This window comes from Rhinoderma darwinii, chromosome 1 (assembly GCF_050947455.1).
Source record: "Rhinoderma darwinii isolate aRhiDar2 chromosome 1, aRhiDar2.hap1, whole genome shotgun sequence".
NCBI lineage: Eukaryota > Metazoa > Chordata > Amphibia > Anura > Rhinodermatidae > Rhinoderma > Rhinoderma darwinii.
In genome coordinates, this window is record NC_134687.1 from 9,756,000 (window position 1) to 9,779,126 (window position 23,127).

General features: G+C 42.9%; 1 protein-coding gene across 1 annotated transcript in view; it reads right to left on the reverse strand.

Annotated features, from left to right (window-relative positions):
* Nucleotides 1–11,752: 11,752 nt before the first annotated feature.
* EXOC6B (exocyst complex component 6B) overlaps nucleotides 11,753–23,127 on the reverse strand; it is a 319,935-nt gene continuing 308,560 nt past the window's right edge. The window contains exons 21-22 of the mRNA XM_075855644.1: nucleotides 19,958–20,070; nucleotides 11,753–15,678 (exon numbers count right to left, since the gene is read on the reverse strand). Of these exons, the coding sequence (XP_075711759.1) occupies nucleotides 15,552–15,678; nucleotides 19,958–20,070 (240 nt within the window). The 3' untranslated portion in view covers nucleotides 11,753–15,551. The remainder of the gene's footprint in view (nucleotides 15,679–19,957; nucleotides 20,071–23,127) is intronic.

Sequence of the window (23,127 nt, forward strand, 5' to 3'; positions counted from 1 at the left end):
GCCATGTTTTTTAACTTTGCAAAAGTAATAAAACCGAATGTAATAAAAAAAATAACAGAAAGTTCTGTGACCGCTCCGTGACACTCGATGACTTGTTACCATTCACCTACAGATAGTCTGGTGTCCCATGCAGAGATATGTACCTCGAGGTGACATTCTAAATTTATTGCACCTACAGGTGTATCGTGACAGTGTGAATGCCATTATACACATTTTCTACATAATTTCCATAAATAATCATCATTTATGTAAGGTGCATGGAATCTCGCACCTCTTACTCATTTAGATGGAATTATAATTCAAGACAGACCGCATAGTTAAAATACTAAGACATGAGAACCAATAAAATCAATTATATGAACTTAGCGAAGATAGAGAGAAAAAACAAACAAACCCATACGAGGCTCCTCCACCTGTCCAGGTCACATTCACATGGCATACTTTAAAGAATATTTCGGCACATAAAACGGTAGCATTACGTGACAAAATACACTTATAATATGCCTGCAAACAGCTTCCCCTTTATTTCAACGGGTAATACGGGGCGTATTTCATACAAGGCGTATATTTACGCCACTGCATTAAAAAAATTTAAGAACGGACAAGCGTTTTGTAAAAAAGAGGTGACCCATTGAAGTCTTTTCCTATTTGCTTTAAAAATTGCTCCGAAAATGCGCCTCAAAATACGCTTGCAAAATCACAAAAATTATTTATAAATCCGCTAGTAAAACGGCTGGATTTGAGAGGCCGTTTTGTTTGGAAATCAGCCTCGTATTTTTCAGCCTGAAGATAGGTCGTGTGGACAAAGTTGTGTTTAGAAAAATCGAATTACCAGCACAGGCAGAGATGTCCAAATAGTAAAACCTGCTATGATGGACTACACGCTAGAGAACGTTGGACTAACAGCCACAAGCTTCATTTGGAGTTGCTAGAAAGCACATACAGCCCATGCATCTTATTGTTTTGATATGTGGACATATTTCCTCTTCATTCAGACTGTATATAAAGATAAAGGTGATGGAATTGAACAAAAAGATGACAAATAATTTTATTTTTTTTGCAGCCCAGCCCATTTCGAATCCCCCCCCCCCCCCGCCAAGGTATATAAATGGGATTCAGATCTGGGTTTGGACTTGGCCATTCAAGAACACTCCATTTCTTGTTTTTCCGCCATTTCTTGGTAGATTGTCATAACACAAGGTCCACTTTCAGCTGCACCTAAATCCTCTGAGAGATAATCTCACATTATCCTCAACCACGCTCTGATACAATCTAGAATCCATAGTGTTCTGGTGTTATGCCTGGTACAGGCCTGAGGGGGCAGTGTAGGCCTGGTCATTTCCCTTGGTCATCCACCTGACATTCAGGATCGGCACTAGCCATGCAGTGCGTCAGGTTTACCAAGCGTAATCTTTAGATTGGTATTCCCACCTGAGACATTTATGACATCTTTCCTGATCACCTGTTGGGCACTCCAGAGAGGAGGAGATCAGGCCTTGTGTGCATGCTGCTCTCTTCAACTCGGCTGTTTCCGTGCTTCCTCGATCTCCAAAAATCCCGAAAAGTGGAACCCGCAACTGTAAGACATTTATAGCATACACTCCCGATGTGCCATAGATACTTCTTTAAGTTTTATTGCAGCCCTCGGGAGCCGTACAATCTGACCTTGTGGCCCCCTGCTCTGGAAGATATGGTGTAATTTGCCTTAAAATTAAATGCTATTCCAGAGATTCACAGCTCCTACAAAAGATTAAACTTTTTGGCTCCAGTAAGAGAGGATACCCCTTGTTTTTCGGGGTTAAGTCAAAGTATAAAGTTATTTCCAGTATTATTTTGTATGGACCATTTATATATCTGTACAAGTTGATTATATCTCTTTTTAAGGCTAGATACATTTCATTATTTTAATCTTTCCTCACACCTAAGGTTCCCCCTCAGAGTTCATGCCTCTTTTGATCAACAATATCCTACTGGCTTTAGAAGCAGCTGATTGACATTACAGATATCCCCCTCTTGGCACTATACCAGTCACGAGTGAATTTCTAAATATTATCAAGGGACTGGCGCAGGGCAAATGTGGTGCCTATTTTCAAAAAGGGCTCTAGGTCTTCCCCGGGTAATTATAGACCAGTAAGCTTAACATCCATCGTGGGGAAAATGTTTGAGGGGCTATTGAGGGACTATATACAGGATTATGTGACAATAAATAGCATTATAAGTGACAGCCAGCACGGTTTTACTAAGGACAGAAGTTGTCAAACTAACCTAATCTGTTTTTATGAAGAGGTGAGCAGAAGTCTAGACAGAGGGGCCGCTGTGGATTTAGTGTTTTTGGACTTTGCAAAGGCATTTGACACTGTCCCTCATAGACGTCTAATGGGTAAATTAAGGACTATAGGTTTAGAAAATATAGTTTGTAATTGGATTGAGAATTGGCTCAAGGACCGTATCCAGAGGGTTGTGGTCAATGATTCCTTCTCTGAATGGTCCCCGGTTATAAGTGGTGTACCCCAGGGTTCAGTGCTGGGACCACTATTATTCAACTTATTTATTAATGATATAGAGGATGGGATTAATAGCACTATTTCTATTTTTGCAGATGACACCAAGCTATGTAATATAGTTCAGACTATGGAAGATGTTCATGAATTACAGGCAGATTTAAACAAACTAAGTGTTTGGGCGTCCACTTGGCAAATGAAGTTTAATGTAGATAAATGTGAAGTTATGCATCTGGGTACGAACAACCTGCATGCAACATATGTCCTGGGGGGGGCGCTACACTGGGGGAATCACTTGTTGAGAAGGATCTGGGTGTAATAACCTGCATGCATCATATGTCCTAGGGGGCGCTACACTGGGGGAGTCACCTGTTGAGAAGGATCTGGGTGTAATAATCTGCAGACATCATATGTCCTAGGGGGGCTACACTGGGGGAGTCACTTGTTGAGAAGGATCTGGGTGTAATAATCTGCAGGCATCATATGTCCTAGGAGGCGCTACACTGGGGGAGTCACTTGTAGAGAAGGATCTGGGTGTAATAATCTGCAGCATCATATGTCCTAGGGGGAGCTACACTGGGGGAGTCACTTGTTGAGAAGGATCTGGGTGTAATAATCTGCAGCATCATATGTCCTAGGGGGGCTACACTGGGGGAGTCACTTGTTGAGAAAGATCTAGGTGTACTTGTAAATCATAAACTAAATAACAGCACAATGTCAATCAGCTGCTTCAAAGGCCAGAAAGATATTGTCGTGTATTATAGAGGCATGGACTCGCGGGACAGGGATGTAATATTACCACTTTACAAAGCATTAGTGAGGCCTCATCTAGAATATGCAGTTCAGTTCTGGGCTCCAGTTCATAGAAAGGATGAAAAATACAAAGAAGAGCAACGAAGCTAATAAGGGGCATGGAGAATCTAAGTTATGAGGAAAGAATAAAAGAACTAAACCTATTTAGCCTTGAAAAAAGACGACTAAGGGGGGAGATGATTAACTTATATAAATGGCGCATACAAAAAATATGGTGAAATCCTGTTCCATGTAAAACCCCCTCAAAAAAAAGGGGGCACTCCCTCGGTCTGGAGAAAAAAAGGTTCAACCTGCAGAGGCGACAAGCCTTCTTTACTGTGAGAACTGAGAATATATGGAATAGTCACCGCAGGAGCCGTCACAGCAGGGACAGGAGATGCTGCAAAAAAGGCAAAGAGCATTTCCTAGAACGAGAAAAATATAAGCTCCTATGTGTAGAAATGTTTTACTTCCCCTTTCCCATCCCTTGGTTGAACTTGATGGACATGTGTCTATTTTTCAACCGTACGAACTATGTAACCCAAGATCTGTCTTTAAGTATTTTCTATCTTTATTAACCCCATACCCACCATAATATTCATAACTTCCATTACACGGTCTTGGTAACACTTAAAAACTGCTCTGGGTGGAGTTATCCTTCAGTTATACACACATTTGGCAACCAGTTGTTCCAGAATTGCCAAGAGCACTGCGGGACCTGATCTTTCCGTTTTCTATGGGAAGTAGCTGTGAATAGTTTCAGAAACACAATCCTACGGCCACACTTCGACTTATATGGTGCAACACGTTGTACGATTAGAGCTTGATGAACACGAACCAAAAAATCATTAACCAATTAATGGTTAAAAATATCTATAGACTTTAAGGCCTCATGCACACGACCGTAGCCATGTGCACGGCCGTGATTTCTGGGTCGGCCGGCTACGGAGTGACAGCCGCGAGCCGCCCGCAAATCGCTGGCCGTGTACGAGGCCGAGGTTCCGGGGCCATGCACGGACCGTGAAAACCACGGTCGTGTGCATGGCCCCATAGGAATGAATGGGGCCACAATTCTCCCGTGGATTTTCGGGAGAATTGCGGCCGCAAAAGCACGTTCATGTGCATGGGGCCTAAATATAACATGTTCACTGAAATAATCTGTGTGGGGGAGGGATTGAGAGAGCACTCATCTTTTAACCCCTCCAGCCTCAGTTTTTTGCAGTTCCTCCTCAATGCCAGATTTAGTAATGATCTGTTTACCGAAGACCTCATAGACTTTCTATTGAGCCTGTACACCAATTACTCGGCTTTCAGAGAAAAGACGATCAGAAACTAAGCAGCTCAGTGATCACCCGAGCGCTTCCGCTGCTTCGTTAAAGCGATCGGTGGGGTTCTCTGTGCGCAGAATCCTGACCGATCACTATGATGACATGTCAGAAATTTTTGAAAGTTTAGTTACCCTTTAAGTTCAGTCCTCCTGGTCTAAACACTGTACCGGTAAATCCGTACAGCTTATTATCTAGTCATTTTTCTCAATGCATTTATAAAACTTTGTTTGAAACACAACAGAAGCAAATTGATTTGGGAGATGGAGGGATTACAGGGCAAAGGTGTGATGAGGGGAAGAGGACAGTTTTGAGAGCAGTCATAGTACATATGTGAATAAATATAAGAAAACATTTGGATGGGAGCCGTGAGGGCGTGCGGTGGTTTTGTAAACTATTCCTAAAGTCGATTATCAAGAAGGATTTACGAAAACATCCTCGTGGCTTCTAGTTTAGGATCTGTTACACTCACTTTATTTACCCCGCCAGCACTGTCACTCCCTGCCAGCCGTTTACCCCGCCAGCGCTGTCACTCCCTGCCAGCCGTTGCAATGAGTTTCGTAGCAGACTGGCAGGGCAGAGCGCACGGCCAGAGAGGTAGCGCCATACTTAAAACGGCTATGCACTGGTCTGTGGCAGTTATTTCAGTGTAATCCCTAGCTGGGCTCTTTTCTCCTGTATTCTGTGCATCGATTGCGGATTGACTCATCTTTGACCCTCTGGTATTGCATCTGTCTCTGCCTGACCCCCATTAACAGCTATTGAACCGCTTGACCTTGCTACATCCCTCTAGTTACCCTCCCCGGTACATTTAGACTTTTGTTTGCCAAACACCTCCAACCCCTCCTATTTCCGGTCTGGCTTAGATAACTACCCTAATAGTTAACTCTCTGGATAAAGTTAGCGCCACCTAAGCCCCGGGGCCAGCTGAGCATCTCGGCCTTTAAAGTGTGGTTGTCCCTTTGGGTATCGTAGGTACTAGATCATTACCACATCATGGTAAATGTGGGAAGGTTTACGAGGGTGGTAGAGTTAAGTGTGGGGAGAACCGAACAATATGATACCCCTCAGTTACCCTAATATGGGATGCATGCTGTGTAAAGATGGCAATGGGTCACCACTTAGAAGGTTGGATCTCTTCTTTGAGAGGGGGTGGTAGAAGCGTTACACTTTCTTCATGTATGGAGCAGTATTTTACATTACACTCTTTTTTCCCCCCACCCGATCTAGAAGTGCGGACGTGTAAGGGAATGTTCAAAAACATAGAAGACAGAAGATATGTCAGGTCTGGTGTATTCTTTTACAAGCCTCTTGTTGAAATAATTTTACTTCTTGTAGTTCAAAAATATTGTCAATGATGTTGAGGTCACGGCTCCTGGGCTGGAAACTACCGATGACCGCAGTCACAGACTTACGATAAAATAAGGATTCTTCCGATATTGCTGCCATACCATTGATGTAGTATAAGCAGACTACATTTATGCTAGGCCAAGCCACAACAAAACTTTACCCTTTAAATCAGACCAATTGATTAAAGGGGTTGTCCAGTATAGAAAGCCCATTTTCAAGTACCCTATAAGGGAAGTATAAGGGTGATAGATTGACGTCCGCTCTTTAGAATTCTCATCTCTTGGCCAGAGTGGAGAGCGGTTACAAAGAGTGTTTCTGGCTCAGGACGCTCTCTTCCTGCAGTATACAGACAACCTATTGGAATGAATAGACACTGTAATTCTAAATTTCCCCTGTGGTGGCGCTGCAGGGAAATGTAACACTTACTGCCAGGTTTCTCTAAAGATTACAGCTGATCGCTGGGGATCCCAGTAGGGGGACACTTTGTGATCAGACTATTGTAAAGAAATCCTTCTAATATATATATATATAGGGATTGACCAAAGTAGACACCCTCTTTAACTAGTAAACCAAAAATGGCAACCTTTGAAGTTTAGGTGAACTATAAGTACTATGAAATGCTACATTTTCACCTAAGAAGCTTTCGACACAAACACAGAAATCTGCCAATCACTAACCCTTTTTGACACTGTGGATTTATCTATCTGAGCACTTTGTTGAATAGACTGGCTGGGCGGGGAAGGGGAGAAGAGATGTTCGAAGGAGCAGTTAGCAACCGCTGCTTTAAATAAGCACTCCAAATATTTTTTTCAGCCACTTTATTATGTCAAGTTCTGGTCAACTTACCTGGTGCTGTATTCCACGGGTAGCCAATCTGTTCTGCGCCGTCGCTGAGTCACGTGATCATAAAACCCCGATTCCTACAGCATCTGCTGTAGGGACCGGAAGTCAGTGCCTCAATGCAAACTATGAGCGCCTTGATGTGAGTCTCAGACTTTTATTGAGAGACAGACCTCTGGATCCACCTGAAGAAAAGGTCAGAACGACTTTGAACCGCGTTGTATGTTGCGTAAATACTGTTTTATGATCTTATGTTTCCTCCCTTCTTTTTAGACTACTGGTGTCGCACATCAAATCCTACTTTATTTCTCCCCTTTTTTCGTTGAATGACCTCCGTCTTTGAAAATATACGCTGTAAAAATTCAGGTAACAGCACCAAGATAGTTGATACGCATTATACTACATGTCACGACATATTAAAACGGGGGATGGGGAGAAAAAAAATATATCGGAGAGCCTCTTTAACTTGTTAATTACATCAAAAGTTACTTAACAAATTTTAATCAGCTGAAATGATTTGTGTTTTCTGGCGTCCCTAGACAGGGTCGAAAAAGTTTATAAAGTTTTCCATTGGCACAATTTATAGCCAAACGGGAGAGTGACCAGCTACAGGGTAAATCTTTGCTTTCCTAAAGACGATTTCACTTGGGGCGTTGGCGTGAAGGCCAGATAAAGGTCTTAACCTAGCCAGAGATATTTTCACTATGTGAGACCTCAGGAGGGGGATCGTCATCTGTCAAAGTGTTTGTTCACTTTGAGTTTATACTCCGCCTGAGGCATTCATGTCTGAACTTCAAAAGTAAATAGGTCACAATCTGAACTTAAGCACAAATGTTGACAAACTCAAGGTAAGATATCTCTGCTGAGGGTTATCAACACAGAAGAGCGCCCATTCAAATTCAAGGGTTGGTTACAACTCATCACTGTTGCATTTTTATTCCAACACCAACATAATGGCTATGGGGGCTCACGTACGTGTTCGTTAACATGGAGACAGATCAATCCCAACCCAAAAACGGGAATAACCAAAAACTTTGCTTCTTTATGCCTTGTTTTGCAGCCTATGATAAATCATGGAATACTTTCCACATTGGTTGAAGATGGGGTCCATTGGCCCTATAATCGAAGAGTAGCCAAAGAAAGATATTTCACTGAACCAGACCATACATGGAGACACGTCACATCGACACTTAGCTCATTGAAACTTCCCCGTCAAGGGAGGCTGTCAATATGATACAGAGATCTTCTAATCAGAAGGCTAAACTGTAATAATGAATATAAATAATTAGACCTATAGAAAAATGTACATGACCCCATCACGGTGATCAATAAAACAATAGAGTGTGAGGGGTGATTGGTGGGTGGCTCTCTCTTATGCAGGATTTTTTTTTTTTTTGTGCCAGGATTGGAAGATTTGTTTCGGTTACCATCCTCGTAAATTATAACTGTGTGTAATTCTAGAGATTGGAACAAATTCCAGATAATTATATGGACGTCCATCTGACAGGGGGTCGGGGCCACATGTAAATCCAGCTTATGTTATCATGGTGATTTTTTGACGATGGTATATAAATGGTGCACACAATTTTTGAACTCTTCAGAAATGTTTAAATTTATGCCAAAAACGGTTAAATTTATTTGATTAAAGGGTAACTAAACGTTCAAATGTGACATGTCAGAAGTTTTGATTGGTGGGGGTCCGAGCACGGAGAGCCCCGCCAATCGCTAAAACGAAGCGGCAGAAGTGCACGTGTGAACACTCAGCCGTTTAGATTCCATTTGGCTTTTTCTCGAATGCCGATGTATTGGAGTACGGGTGCATAGACTTTCTATGGAGTCCATACTTCGGCTTTTTTCGGAAATCAATGTATCGGAGTACAGACTCAATAGAAAGTCTATGCGCCCGTACTCTGATACATCGGCTTTCTGGAAAAAGCCAAACGGAAACTAAACGGCTTAGCGTTCACACGTGCACTTCTGCAGCTTCATTTTAGCGATTGGTGGGGATCTCCGTGCTCAGACCCCCACCAATCAAAACTTCTGTAGAACGTTTAGTTACCCTTTAAGGTCTAGACTTTGTGGCAGAAGAAATTTCCCCATTTTCGAAGAGAATCCATCGTTCTTTATTAGACTGACTATTGCATTGTCCAGTTGTCTTGAGGCAAGGTCCACCTTCAGTCGAGCTTCAGCTTACAGATGAGAGCTCAAAGTATTTTCGTAGTATTTGCTGGTACAACCTGGAAATGCTACCCTGATAACTTTCTACAGTCTATCCCAACATGTACAATATTATTCTTCAACCTAAATGTTAAATGCCTTGCTCTTGAATTGCCTTTGATTAAGGGGTAACCAAACCTTCAACAAACTTCTGACATGTCAGAAGTTTTGATTGGTAGGGGTCCGAGCACTGAGACCCCCACCAAATCGCTAAAACGAAGCAGCAGAAGCGCTAGGGTGAGCGCTGAGCCACTTGGTTTCTGATAGCCATTTCTTGGAAATCCGATGTAACCATGTACGGACTCAATAGAAAATCTATGGGCCCGTACTGTCTGGCAGATGTTGTACGTTGATTTTGCCCGTAACGTCTGGCTGATGTTGACGTTGCCCGTACTGTCTGGCTGATGTCGATGTTGCCCGTACTGTCTGGCAGATGAAGTCCAACGATTTTAGAAATTTTTGTAACCTTCATCCTGATAAACATAAATACATTTTTGTTTCCTATAATATCAACTTCAGTTGGGGGATGTGAATTTAATTGAGGTCGTTAACAACAAATAGAATAGGGGGAACAGCACCAAAAAAAAACCAAAAAGTAATGAATAATTGCCAAGTAGTCAAAAAATGGTAGCCCAGTACTAGGCAGCAATCTAAAAGGCTCGTTCATTGAGCCGAAAGATCGGTATAAAGTAATAGCACAATAAAAAGGAAACTCATGTATGTGTTGGTCCAATTTTAATTGAGGTGAGGTGAAGGCCCCACTTTCCAAGAGGAGGGCAGCTAACTTCACATCTGTATCTGCATTGATCACAACTTACCCTTGAGCGGAGAATATGCCAACGTTGAAAGTATATTTACATTCTGAGTTCGAGGCTTGTAAAACAGCTTTCCGCCTATTGTGTGTCCCTCCGTGAGCAGAACCAAGAATGATTACGTGACACCATGCAGCCCTGATCCCTTAGGGCTCATTCAGACGAGCACGTACCTTGTCCATGTGACTGCCGTTAAAACAACGGCCGTCACATGGACTCCTGTATTTCAATGGGGCCATTCACATGACCGTTGTTTCAACGGACCGTAAGAAGGGTCCGTGAAAAAATAGGACATGTCCTATTTCCTTACGTGTCACGCATTCCTCCGTAGACTCTAGTCTACGAGGGATCCATAACGAGTCCCCACACCGGTGCACCACAGACGTGAAAAACTGCAGTTTTCCACGTCTGAGGTTGGCTACGTTCGTCTGAATGTAGTCTTAAAATATGGGACATGGGAGCAGGGCTTTCTTCTTCCGGCCACCAAATTTGCGAGTTATATAAAGAATGAAGTTGCCGGCATTGATGGGACATTGTACATCTACCCAATCTAAAGATTAACTGTACTTGTGGCAGGGTCCTTTAAGTCAAATCGGTGGAAGAGAATTGAATAAAATAAAAAAGACAAGACTCTGCATTTAGTTTGTTTTTATTCTGGCTCTATCAGGAAGAGAATATAATACAAGGGGTGTGGAAAGCAATTTATAACATTTCCAGTCAACAAAAATTCTAACAGTGTGACACCCGGTAACTCATGGTTAACATTCCACAGGTGTGAATACCTGCCCTGAATTTACTATACCTCTGGGGTGTTATTTCTCAGGTGAAACACAATAAAACCTGGGGAGGCTCCAACCAGATCATCATAGCCTCCACCTTAAAACAAAATAACTGAAGGGTAAGCCTCCTCTCCGGCAGAAGAGGAAGTAAAAGTGCTCTCTTGCAAGCGGGATACCGATCCCCCCGATCCCGTTTGCTAATCAATACAAGTTTCCCTTTGTCATCCTTTTTACTCTATTGTCAAGTAGGTTTATTTCAGTCATCATGGCGTGGAAATGTCAACAATACACAGATGGCAGGCTGCCGTTCTGTAAAGCTTAGTCATTTGCTCACACTCATGGCTGCCTGCGTTGTGTGTAGGTAGAAGGTGAATGAAAAAGGCAACGTGAAGGGGATTTCTGCAGCCAACCAATGTATTTCAATTTATATTCCAGCTTTTTTTTTTCACAATCCCCCATAAATTTGTTCATTTCTACTCTCCCCCCAGACAAAGTACAGTACATACTATTTTGACATTACCAATGGCGGAGGTCTGCGAGCTGAGAACCCACCCATCATAAGAATGGCAGGTGCCATGCCACTCTCTTCTTATGAGGTACCAGCTAATGGACGCCCAACCAATGCCTTCTTCTAGGTCCCCATAACTCGTGAAGTTATATTGTAAATCCTCTGCTATGGTCTCATCCAGTAAAATGACATATTTTGGGGTCTCCTATAGTCTCATAGTAGACCGTGACATCACTAATGTCGGACAAGCCAAACAATATTATACAATGGCGAACCAGACCATATTGGCACTGTTATTTGTCATCTACAACAATTCTCTCAAAGCTATCAGTACCTGACTGGGCGATTACAATGATTTCCCTTAACCGTCCTAGGTCATCAGGTGACTACTAGTGTCATCTCCTCTCTGTGGAATAATAGAAAAGGATTTAGCTGGATAGACTACTTATTCCTTGAAGATTTAGATTATCTCTCAATACGTTGTAAAATTCAGAAGCACCCAAATACTATATTAGTGTTGCCAATATCCGTTGGAGGAAGAGAGGATCAGAAGATTAAACGGAAAGCAACATTTCCGTTAGAATTACCAGTGATTTCAATGGTAATTCTTCTGTTTTAGTTGCTTTCCGTCTGTCGCCGTTCGCTAGGTTTCCGTTTTTTTTTTTTTGACGGAAGCAAAAAGTGCAGTCTGCAGAACTTAAGTTTCCGTGAAAAAAACGGAAACCTAGCGAACGGAGATAAACAGAAAGCAACTGAAACAAAAGAGTTATCATTGAAATCAATGGTAATTCTAACGGAAGTGTTACGTTCCGTTTAATCTTTCGATTCTCTCTTCCCTTGACAGGAGAGACGTAAACGTATGTATACTAACGTAGCCTAATCCAATATGTCATAGCAAGAAGTTATATGTACATCAGGTCTTATAGTCCGGTTACATCCAAAGTGGCATTTGCTGCTAGCTTTCTGTTAGCTCTCAGGCTCTAGAAGTTAAAACTTCCCTGCTGGTTTGGTGTCTGTTATGAGCGGAGATTTACGAAGCTAAATGTGCCAAAATTTTGTTTTACTTTGCTCCAAAAAACTGGTGTACACGACTTGTGCCAAATTGATTATGTTTTAGACACACAGAATAAAGGTCTAAAGCAAAGCCACGAAGAGGTGGTGTAAAGAAAAGTGTCTAATATGTTCAGCAAGATGTGCAGAACTCATCACAAGGCCGTGCCGCACTCGGATAAATTTGGCGCATCTTTTACCTGCCTGGTCTAGTTTTAAGCTGTTTAAGACAATAATTCATCTGCCCCCATAGTGTTTACGCCAATCACTCCTCTGTAGCCTAATAAAACTGGACCTCAGCAAAGCTGTCAGCAAAGTGCTGACGGGTTTCATAAGGCAGCAAGTAGAAATTTTTATGAAGCTCTGAGTGGAACTGGAGCATAAGGCATAGTAAACCAAGGCATTTGCCAAGTTAGCCAACATTTATCTTTACGTCGGTCGCCAATATACTACTTTAGGCCGTTTGCAATATAGTTTGGACGACCCTTCACTCTTCGTCCAAAATGTCCATCAGCTTTTGGCAATGGGAAGAAGGGTATGATACGAGTTGTAGATGTGACCTTCAAACGTATATATACATACAATACATCACCTATTCGTCTTGGTGTCACACACAGAATACTGTTTTCATTATATGAAACTGATGGAAAATGTTTATACCCCCTATTAGGGAATTCTGAGTTAATAGAGGGGGGTCCTCTGTTTAGGATCCTCATCTCTTGGTCAGAATGGAGAGCGGTTACATAGAGCGTCACCGGAGGACCTGTCCTGTTTTACACAAATAACACATTGATACGAAAAGACGCTGTGTAATGCTTAATGTCACCTGTGGTGGCGCTGCAGGGAAATTAAACACTTATTGCTTGATTCCTCAACAGATTACAGCTGATCTCTGGGGGGTCCCTGCAGGAGGACACTTTGTGATCTGCTTATGGTCAATGGATCCTTTTAAAAAGTAGGGATTGTCCAAAGTAGAGAACCCCTTTGAGGAATTTCTCTACTTCAATTTACAAAAATCGGATTAATACGGCAGTAAGCGACAAAGAAAACGCTGCCGTGAGTACTTCCGGACCTCTTCTCTGCCCTTAGTTCATACAGCATAAGTAATCGGAGACAGACTGGTTGCTAGGAACATGCTGCCTGACAAACCCACATAGCAGGCCGATATCCCTAGCAACCAGTCTGTCCCACATGACACAGGCATTGAGAGTTCAAATCAGAATACTGTAAAGGAGAACCCCTTTAATGTCTCTGGGACTGGTTTGACACAGTTATGGCACATCATGCTGTATGGTTTAGTTGGCAAAAGACGTTAAAAAAAATCCCATTCTGTAAACAATACGGCATTAAATATTAAGACAGGTCGTGAAAAAGGACACATCGTACTTACTTCCTATACAATAAAAATCATAATAAAGGAAGATTTCATGATGGCGCCATAGAACGGTGAATGCTTAGAGAACAGGTATTCTGTGGCCAGCCTTGGTGCACAAACTCTCTCAAAAGTGAGAACTGGCGCATCCAGTTTGCGTCACGTTCACTGATAATCATGCGCTAGGTTCCTACGGATACAGCTCTGACACAAGAAATAATACTCCATGGACTGATCCAGAATAACATTAATGGGATTAGATCCATCCATAGGGACCAGGGATTGTTATAATACGCGCCAAAAATAAAGCTTTTATTATAAAATGACTGTATAAGAAATGAAGGACCACATGGGAGAAGAGAAGGGATCCTCAAGGTCCCATAGAAGTAATAGTGGGTAGATTTGCCACATATTCTTTTTGATTCTCTAAAAGTGAAGCACAAAGATCTTGAATCTATCCTCCAAGTTTATACTAACTGCGGGTCGAGAGAACATCAATTGTTGAAAAAATTCCAGACCTGGTGGATTCCGTCATTCCTAAACGTTAGGTACATGGTTACTCGTGGATTGAATATTGCAATCGTAAGGCGGCCGGGAGGAGATCCCAATGGGTCTGAAGGTTGTTAGGATGGAAGACGGAAGAGACAACTAGCCGGAGCAAGAAATAAAGAGTCTCATCACAATTGCCAATCACATATCAGCTGGCCACATATGGTGAAGACACGTGACCGAGATGGATGGTCAAGGTGAAACATCTACCGTCTCTTGTGTATATCTCATAGGTTTTCCAATACATCCAAAAGACCCATTGTGTGGATATCGAATGCCTTTGGGTGTCTGAAGATCCTATTAAGTTCTCCCATAAGGTCTTTAGATCATCACTTATAACGCTTTGGTCACGTCTGGCTAGAATTCCACCAAAGCCTCTTATCTGGATGGTTGCGTCAAAAAAAGGATACAACTATCACACCTGCCATATTGATAGGGGTTCTCCACTATTCCGAAACTTTTGATGCCAGAAGATAAAACTGGTGGGTTTTGAGCGGTTAACCTCTTATTCTTAAAACAAAGGGACAGAGGAACACAACAACACACCAAAACTTCTTCGGTAATGGGCAGTGATTTCTGGGATTTTCGAGTCCATCATGCTGTAGCTCTTCCCTTCAAAAATCTCATTGATTTCGTTAGAGACTTTTTGCCTGTTACTGAGATCAATGGTGTTTCCAGAGAAAGCCAAGTCAAGGATTTCGAGAATAGTCCAACCAATGTCGAATGAACTTGGTGCTTTTTTTGAATGCCGTGGTCCCTATGTTGTAGATAAAAGTTCATGGACCCCAATGAACTTTTTGAAATATCAGAAAATAACAGGGATTCCCTTTTGGAAACAAAGAAAACAAAAAAGCCAGACTATCTGGTTATTCAAGTAGAACTTAATACATAGGATAATGTGGGGATTGATTGGCCTACGTAATACCCCCAAAAAAGTTCTAAGAAAGAAAAATCAGTATACAAATATAAGATCAGTACAGAAGAGGGAGAGCCAGAAATATGAATTCCTCCTCTCATGTTAGTAGGATACGTTCAGTATTTTTAGTAGTATTTTTTTCCCCCATGATCCTCCAGCAAATTGTCAGTCTATACCTGCGGAGTGGTTTGAAGGAAACGATCGTTTACAGGTCGGAGTGCATCTCGTTGACATTCCCCTCTATAAGAAGTTTTGCATCAGTGTTGTGTGTACTAAAAACATGTAAAATTGACGCTAACACTGTACATATATCAGTGCAATAGTAAAGAACAGCCACCAGCACCTGCCAAAGCATTATAAAGTCCTATATCCCCTTGTTTAGTCCTGGCACAGCAATACGATTTACGAGAGTAGGGCAGCAAAAGCCCGTGCACCCTTGGATGATCTCTATACTACATGTGGTGCCAGGAACGCTGCGCTCCAGTTTCGGTCAGTGTATAACGTGTTGCACAGTCCCTTGTTCGTCCCTGTGTCGCAGCTTCATGAATGGTGGCTGTTGATCAGCCCTCTGAGCTGCTTGGCCACGGTTTCTATGAGCTTCTGCTTGTCTCGTTCATTCTTTCGGAACTGGGCAAAAACGTTGTTCTTTCTGCTGGGATCTTTCATCCTAGGAAGAGAACAAACATGGAACATGGAAATATTAGTGGAGATACTCGGATGGTAGAGATCGGTGGTAGGTTGCGGACTCTGCATGCTCATGGACACTTGAGAATGGGTTGCAGGACACATTGATGATAGCAGAAAGTTGACATCATAATAAATAATAATACTCATTGACCGTGACTACTGGGGCCCAGAGCAAATGTTATATAGAAAATACTGAACCCCATTCAGATGATGGAACATATTAATAGCAAGGTTGAAGGTAAAGAATTCTACATCCATTCCTTTAAAAAATTCCATCCTGAGGTCGGAAAAGTACAACTTCCCTCAGTGTATAGTTTGGTCTGTACTTATTGAGGTTTTATATTTTTGGAAGTGTTACTGTCTATGGGCGCACCATTTGCGGTGTAGCTGTATGTATTCTCTGAAAGACACAGATCAGTCAAACGGGGCCAAAGTGGGTGATGACCGGGAAGGGCGTTAAACCAGCACGCTCTGTGACATGCATGGGATAATAAGGGCTATCTGGGAAAAAAATTATCTATCCAGAATCAATAATAAAGAACTGGTTCAATAAATAACACTTGAAATATACAGAAAAAGAAGAAAATAAATCACTAGGATAAAATGGTTTAACTGGAGGGCAGTCAACACATTGTCAGAAACCACATGGCACGGCCTGTTGTAGCATGCAGAAAATCAACGCAAAATACCCTTCCAACCACACAAGTCCTCTGCGGGAACCCTACATAGGATTATCACAAAAGACTAAGAAACGAAGACACATATATATATATATATATATATACACACACACACACACAGAAAACTCTCCATAACACCATCCTCATCTAGACCAGATTTTTAATTCCCCCATCTTCTGTGTTTATTGGACTCTTCTTTGAGAGGACCAACCCACAGAAGACCATTTTCCACTGAAATTTCTGTAGGTCGTCTCCAAGAGGTTTCACTGTATGTCCTCTTTCCTAGTCTTCTGTCCTCCAGTATAAAGCCATGTAATTGTGGTCTTCCCTAATAAATGTTGAACTTCCGTTCCCAGAACTGGTTTAGTTGCCCTTTGATATATTTCTCAGCCCTTTAATGAACTGATGATTAAAAACGGAATAATTCAGTACGGGTCCTCCTCTAGGGAGCCATAAAACATAAGTTTCTACTTTTTAATCAACTTCTAAATGCAGGACCTAATAATGTCCTAATATCCCCCTACTAAGCAGAGCTGAGAGCCACTGCATGGAGGACTCTGGCCACTGCAAAGTAAATGTGTGGCTACCGGCAGCTGGACCAGCTGAGCCAATCATTAAATGCTATGCCCAGATTCTTCTTTACTGTGGGGACACCCAAGACTGATTCATTTAGGGTCGCACTCACAATCGAGTTCTCCTGTCCATCATCCAACAAAAACGGATCCGAGAACATTTCTGAAGGAAAATATTCCTAAACCGTCTTGAATGACAGATTGAATACAGTTGAAGATGTATACTGTATAAAAATCTTTAGCCCCAGTTTGTATATCTTTACATTTCCCCAAATTAAACCGCAATCACCGTCAATCGTCCCAAATAAATTTCCCCGTAGAATTAGACACCTAGCATTGACTCCATGACATATTAGGGGTTATTGGCTACAAGTTCACTCATCTGGTGTCTACCTGGCCTTGTAGGATTGCACAGCCTTCCCAATCCTCACTATGGACAGCCAGGTTGGCTCTCGTTGTTACTCAGCACATACAGATCACACAAACATGTCAGTAACAAGTAAAAACTAGCATAAAATACAAAGAAAACACAGGTTTAAGGTTTAGTAAAGAAACACCAAAACACGGGAACCAGGCATGAACACGGCAGTAATTCATTTTAGTAGGAGCGCTGATGCAGCTATACTTACACACGGTGTATCCTTTACCAAACAAGAAATAAACCATCATGGAGGGAAAAATATGAAACCGAAATTAAATGTGATCAAAGGATGATGAGATGTAGGAAGTATACATCTAATAACAGCGAGCTGAGTCCAGGCCATTTATAGCCACTAGCAGATTTTCACTGATGTAAAAATGGTGTCAATGTGCAGCTAGAAAGTCGCAGAAAAATGTATATAATGGAGATCTCTTAAAGAGGCTCTGTCACCAGATTTTGCAGCGCCTATCTGCTATTGCACAGATCGGCGCTGCAATGTAGATTACAGTAACGTTTTTATTTTTAAAAAACGAGCATTTTTGGCCAAGTTATGACCATTTTTGTAGTTATGCAAATGAGGTTTGCAAAAGTACAACTGGGCGTGTTGAAAAGTAAAAGTACAACTGGGCGTGTATTATGTGCGTACATCGGGGCGTGTATTATGTGCGTACATCGGGGCGTTTTTACTACTTTTACTAGCTGGGCGTTGTGTATAGAAGTATCATCCACTTCTCTTCAGAACGCCCAGCTTCTGGCAGTGCAGACACAGCCGTATTCTCGAGAGATCACGCTGTGACGTCACCCACTTCCTGCCCCAGGTCCTGCATCGTGTCGGCCACATCGGCACCAGAGGCTTCAGTTGATTCTGCAGCAGCATCAGCGTTTGCAGGTAAGTCGATGAAGCTACTTACCTGCAAACGCCGATGCTGCTGCAGAATCAACTGTAGCCTCAGGTGCCGATGTGTCCTCGCTCGTCTGACACGATGCAGGACCTGTGAGTGACGACACAGCGTGATCTCTGGAGAACACGGCTGTGTCTGCACTGCCAGAAGCTGGGCGTTCTGAAGACAAGTGGATGATACTTCTCATCAGAAAGCCCAGCTAGTAAAAGTAGTAAAAACGCCCCGATGTACGCACATAATACACGCCCAGTTGGACTTTTACTTTAAACACGCCCAGTTGGACTTTTGCAAGCCTCATTTGCATAAATACAAAAATGCTCATAACTTGGCCAAAAATGCTCGTTTTTTAAAAATAAAAACGTTACTGTAATCTACATTGCAGCGCCGATCTGCTGCAATAGGAGATAGGGGTTGCAAAATCTGGTGACAGAGCCTCTTTAAACAGTGTATGAAGGAGACAGTCATGGACAAGGAAGGGAAGGTAAAAGCGAGACTGTTAATGGAGGAGAAAGAGAAGGAGAAAGATGATGTAGAGATAAAAATTAAGAGAAGGAAAAAAGGAGAGAACAAAGGAAGGAGGGAACAAAGGAAGGAGGGAATACAGGAAGGAGAGAACACAGGAAGGAGAGAACACAGGAAGGAGAGAACACAGGAAGCAAAGAATGACCGAAGGAAGAAACAAAGGAAGGAAGAAACAAAGGAAGGAAACGGACGAAGGAAGGAAATGGACGAAGGAAGGAAAAGGACGAAGGAAGGAAAAGGACGAAGGGAGGAAAGAACGAAGGGAGGAAAGAACGAAGGGAGGAAAGGACGAAGGGAGGAAAGGACGAAGGAAGGAAAGGACGAAGGAAGTAAGGCACGGACGAAGTAAGGAATGAAGTAAGAAAGGTAAGTAAGGAAAGAACGAAGGCAGGAAGGACCGAAGGCAGGAAGGACCGAAGGCAGGGAGAAAGGAATGAAGGAAGGAATGAACGAAAAAAATAAGGAAGGAAGGAAGATGAAAATCTACAGGAAAAAGCAGAGTGTTATTTAAGAGGTATGGAAATGATAAGAAACCAGTAACAGTAGGGGATGAAAAACAGATAGAAGATAGAAAGGATAGAAGATGATCATACAATCTAACACGGCATTCCTACGAGAACTGGAGACTACTACCACTAACTCTCTGTAGTGAGGACACGGTGGTGTAGGGTCTTGGTGCAGTGCCGTCACTTATGACACATGGGTCGGTGTAATAATTAGACCCTGTAATGCTTCTATCATAGGACATGCAGGAAGCAGGTGCACCGTGACATTGCTGCTTGAGGGAATGCTCCTCCGCCCTGTTCTCTAATGTAGCAGTGATTTATGAGCTCATATATGACACTATGTGCTAGACAGGACAGGAGGATTTCTTACATGTTCTGGACTGGTTACCTTCCACAATCCTGGCTTTCCCCTGTAACCAGGGCTGGCTGGTATGTCTTACCCAGCAGGATGTCACCAATTTATACAATTCGTGACTATTTTAGCTGACCATAAAGAGTAAGGAAACAGAGGACTGATCTTTCAGATTAAGTTATGAGCAGCCCCTGCCCCCAAGACCCTGTCAAATATCCATCATTAGCCATCCCGTGCCCCTCACATATAATCTAGATCACGTTATGAGTGACTTTATTGCTCAAGAAGCTACGGCACAACTTACTTCTCCAGTAAAGTGAGTGCGGTGGTGGGGTTGACACGCAGGTATTTGCAGTTCGGTTGCCCATAGTCGGCCAGGTACGTTGACCAATCCCATTTAATGAAAAGATCCAATAGCTGTGGAGAGAGGAAAAAGCAGAAATATTATGAGCACTATAGTGCAGAACGATCCTCCAAGTATCCATGGTGTCATGCCTTTAATGTGAGACGCCTTTACTACGTCATCCAAACAGACCAGGACAACAGGGCACATCATAATATCCTTAGACACTAACAGCATTTAATTCAATTGAATGGCCCTTCCATTGGGCGACCATGCAGATGAAATGGGCGCAACTCCTGTATAATTGCCCTTTAAGAGTACGAGTCGATGTATACAACACTGACGCCTTTCTATTATTTCGTAGGACACGTCTGAGTTGTTCACGTTTCCATAAGTTCTCTGCTATTGTAATGGAGCCCCTCGTCGCTCGTATGAAGGCTTCCCCGGCCATACGTGAACTTCATTTGGGTGAACGGCAGGAACGGATTAGTTAGTATGTGGTTGATTCCCTTCTCTACACACAAGTTGCTGAGGTGTCCTTACCCGCAGCCTTGGAGATTACGGACTTGGCTTATACTCTGGTCTGAAGGTCGACTGGGACAAATCACGTGTTTTGCGCCTAGACATAACAGCCCCCTCTAGTCAGATGGTTCTGCTCCCTCCGAAATAGGTCACAAAATTACTTAGGCGTTCAGGAGTCTAAATTTTCAGGAGACTTTTATAATGTAAACGTTCTCCCTCTGATCCAGTTCATTCAGACTAAGGCTATTAGCTGGAAGACTTTACCAGTTTAGTTAAAATGATTATACTGGCCAAAATGGTCTCTGTACCGCTCCTTTCCCCCATCTACATTGGCCTTCGAACTTTTTGTAAAGTTTAAGATTTTATACTCCTCTTATTTGGCAAATTTGTAGATTTTACAGCCTCCCTGGTCCCTAAGTGGGATGGCCCTCCCTGACCTCTCAGCGGACCAGTTATACAGGTGAGGGGCTGAGGGCTGGAATTTGGCACTACAGTCTATGGTTTAGCATGACTCCCCAAAAATTTTGCACCCTCTGCATGTCCTGTTCCAGGTGACACCAGGCTCCCATCAAATTCCCCAGAGGTTCCCTTGCACAGGTGGGCTGTGCTGACATGGGGGCTGTTCCAAGCTGTTGACTTTTTATTGACTTCTGTGGCATAACGAGGGCATGACGAAACCGAGAGGTTTAGACGCTGCCCCATATGGAAAAGGGCGAGGATGAGATATTTGTCATAAGTGTACTCCAAATTGAGGATTAAATCCTTATAAGATCTAAAAAGAACTGAACCTTTCCAATCTTCTTGAAGTGTCCCTCCTGCAGACTTGGTGGCATCCTATGACAGTGCCACGTGTACATCCACGGAGTTCTTCAGTACAACCCATGAAAAGTTTGTCTATGGAGAACGCATGGCTGTGTGGTTGATTTTATGCACCTGTTTGCAATAGGTGTAGCTGAAACGCCTGAACTAAAGAATTAGGAGTATCGTCCACATACTTTTGGCCATATAGGGTATTTATAAACCACACCGTAGACTCTATACCGACCACTACAGACAGAACACCAGGCAACCTTCTGTACCCATCACCACTGACAGTGTCTGCTGCCCAAGTCTACCACTGTCCATCGCTCTGGAGAATATCCCGCTGTATCCACGGATAGTACCCGCTCCTCAACTGCTACAACACCCAGCCCGTTAATAATGATCATACAGTGAAGGACATGGGTGGTAACACATGAGGTCACGAGTGGTCAGATTTATCGGAACGGTTCCAGTTTAGGCTTCGGGACCCTTCATCTTTGGAGTTAGGTCTCTGTTAAGATGCCCATTTGCTATGAATCCCGTATATTGCAGATTATGACAATAACTCCCACGTGGAAAACTCCTCGGAATATTCCACTTAAACTTTTCACCTTCAAAAGATAAAAAAAAAAACAAAAAACAGTATAAACCCCCAAGTGCACAGGCATTTAAAGTGTCCCGGGAGTTTGAGAATCTCAGTCTGTACCTTCTGGGGAAGATTCCAAAACAAAATATGCAAATACCATTAATTCTTTCAAGCCTGCCGACTCCACCACGATTTGGGCCCATACATCAAGCGTGACAGGACACACACTCAGAGAAAAATGTATTTACCCAAATCCTATTTGAGTAGAGGATTAAAATAGCAGCTCTGGTTGGGTGGATGTGACTGGCTGTCACGCCGCAAAATGTCAAAAAGCCAGAGCCGGACGGATGATTTATTGCAGCTCAGACACCTAGCGGCGCGCTTAACTGCGGTGAATCTGAAAGGTCGAACTGGTGATGGCGACTCAACAAGATTAGATCCCACCAAACACACACAACATACAGGGAAGGCTGGTGTGACCACGATCATAGAAACGTATGTACATACTGCAGAGTAAAGAGCTTTGTAACCAAAACAAAAAATAACGTCACACAGTCCCTCTAAGGACCCTTCACCTTGTACAATACAGACCCCTCTATGAACATCTCACAGGACCCTGCACAATACAGACCTCTCCATGAACATCTCACAGGACAGGACCCTGCACAATACAGACCTCTCTATGAACATCTCACAGGACCCTGCACAATACAGACCCCTCTATGAAGATCTCACAGGACCCTGCACAATACAGACCCCTCTATATACATCTCACAGGACCCTGCACAATACAGACCTCTCTATGAACATCTCACAGGACAAAGCACAATACAGACCCCTCTATGAACATCTCACAGGACCCTGCACAATACAGACCCCTCTATGGACATCTCACAGGACCCTGCACAATACAGACCCCTCTATGGACATCTCACAGGACCCTGCACAATACAGACCCCTCTATGGACATCTCACAGGACCCTGCACAATACAGACCCCTCTATATACATCTTACAGGACCCTGTACAATACAGACCTCTCTATGTACATCTCACAGGACCCTGCACAATACAGACCCCTCTATGAACATCTCACAGGACCCTGCACAATACAGACCTCTCTATGTACATCTCACAGGACCCTGCACAATACAGACCCCTCTATATACATCTCACAGGACCCTGCACAATACAGACCTCTCTATGTACATCTCACAGGACCC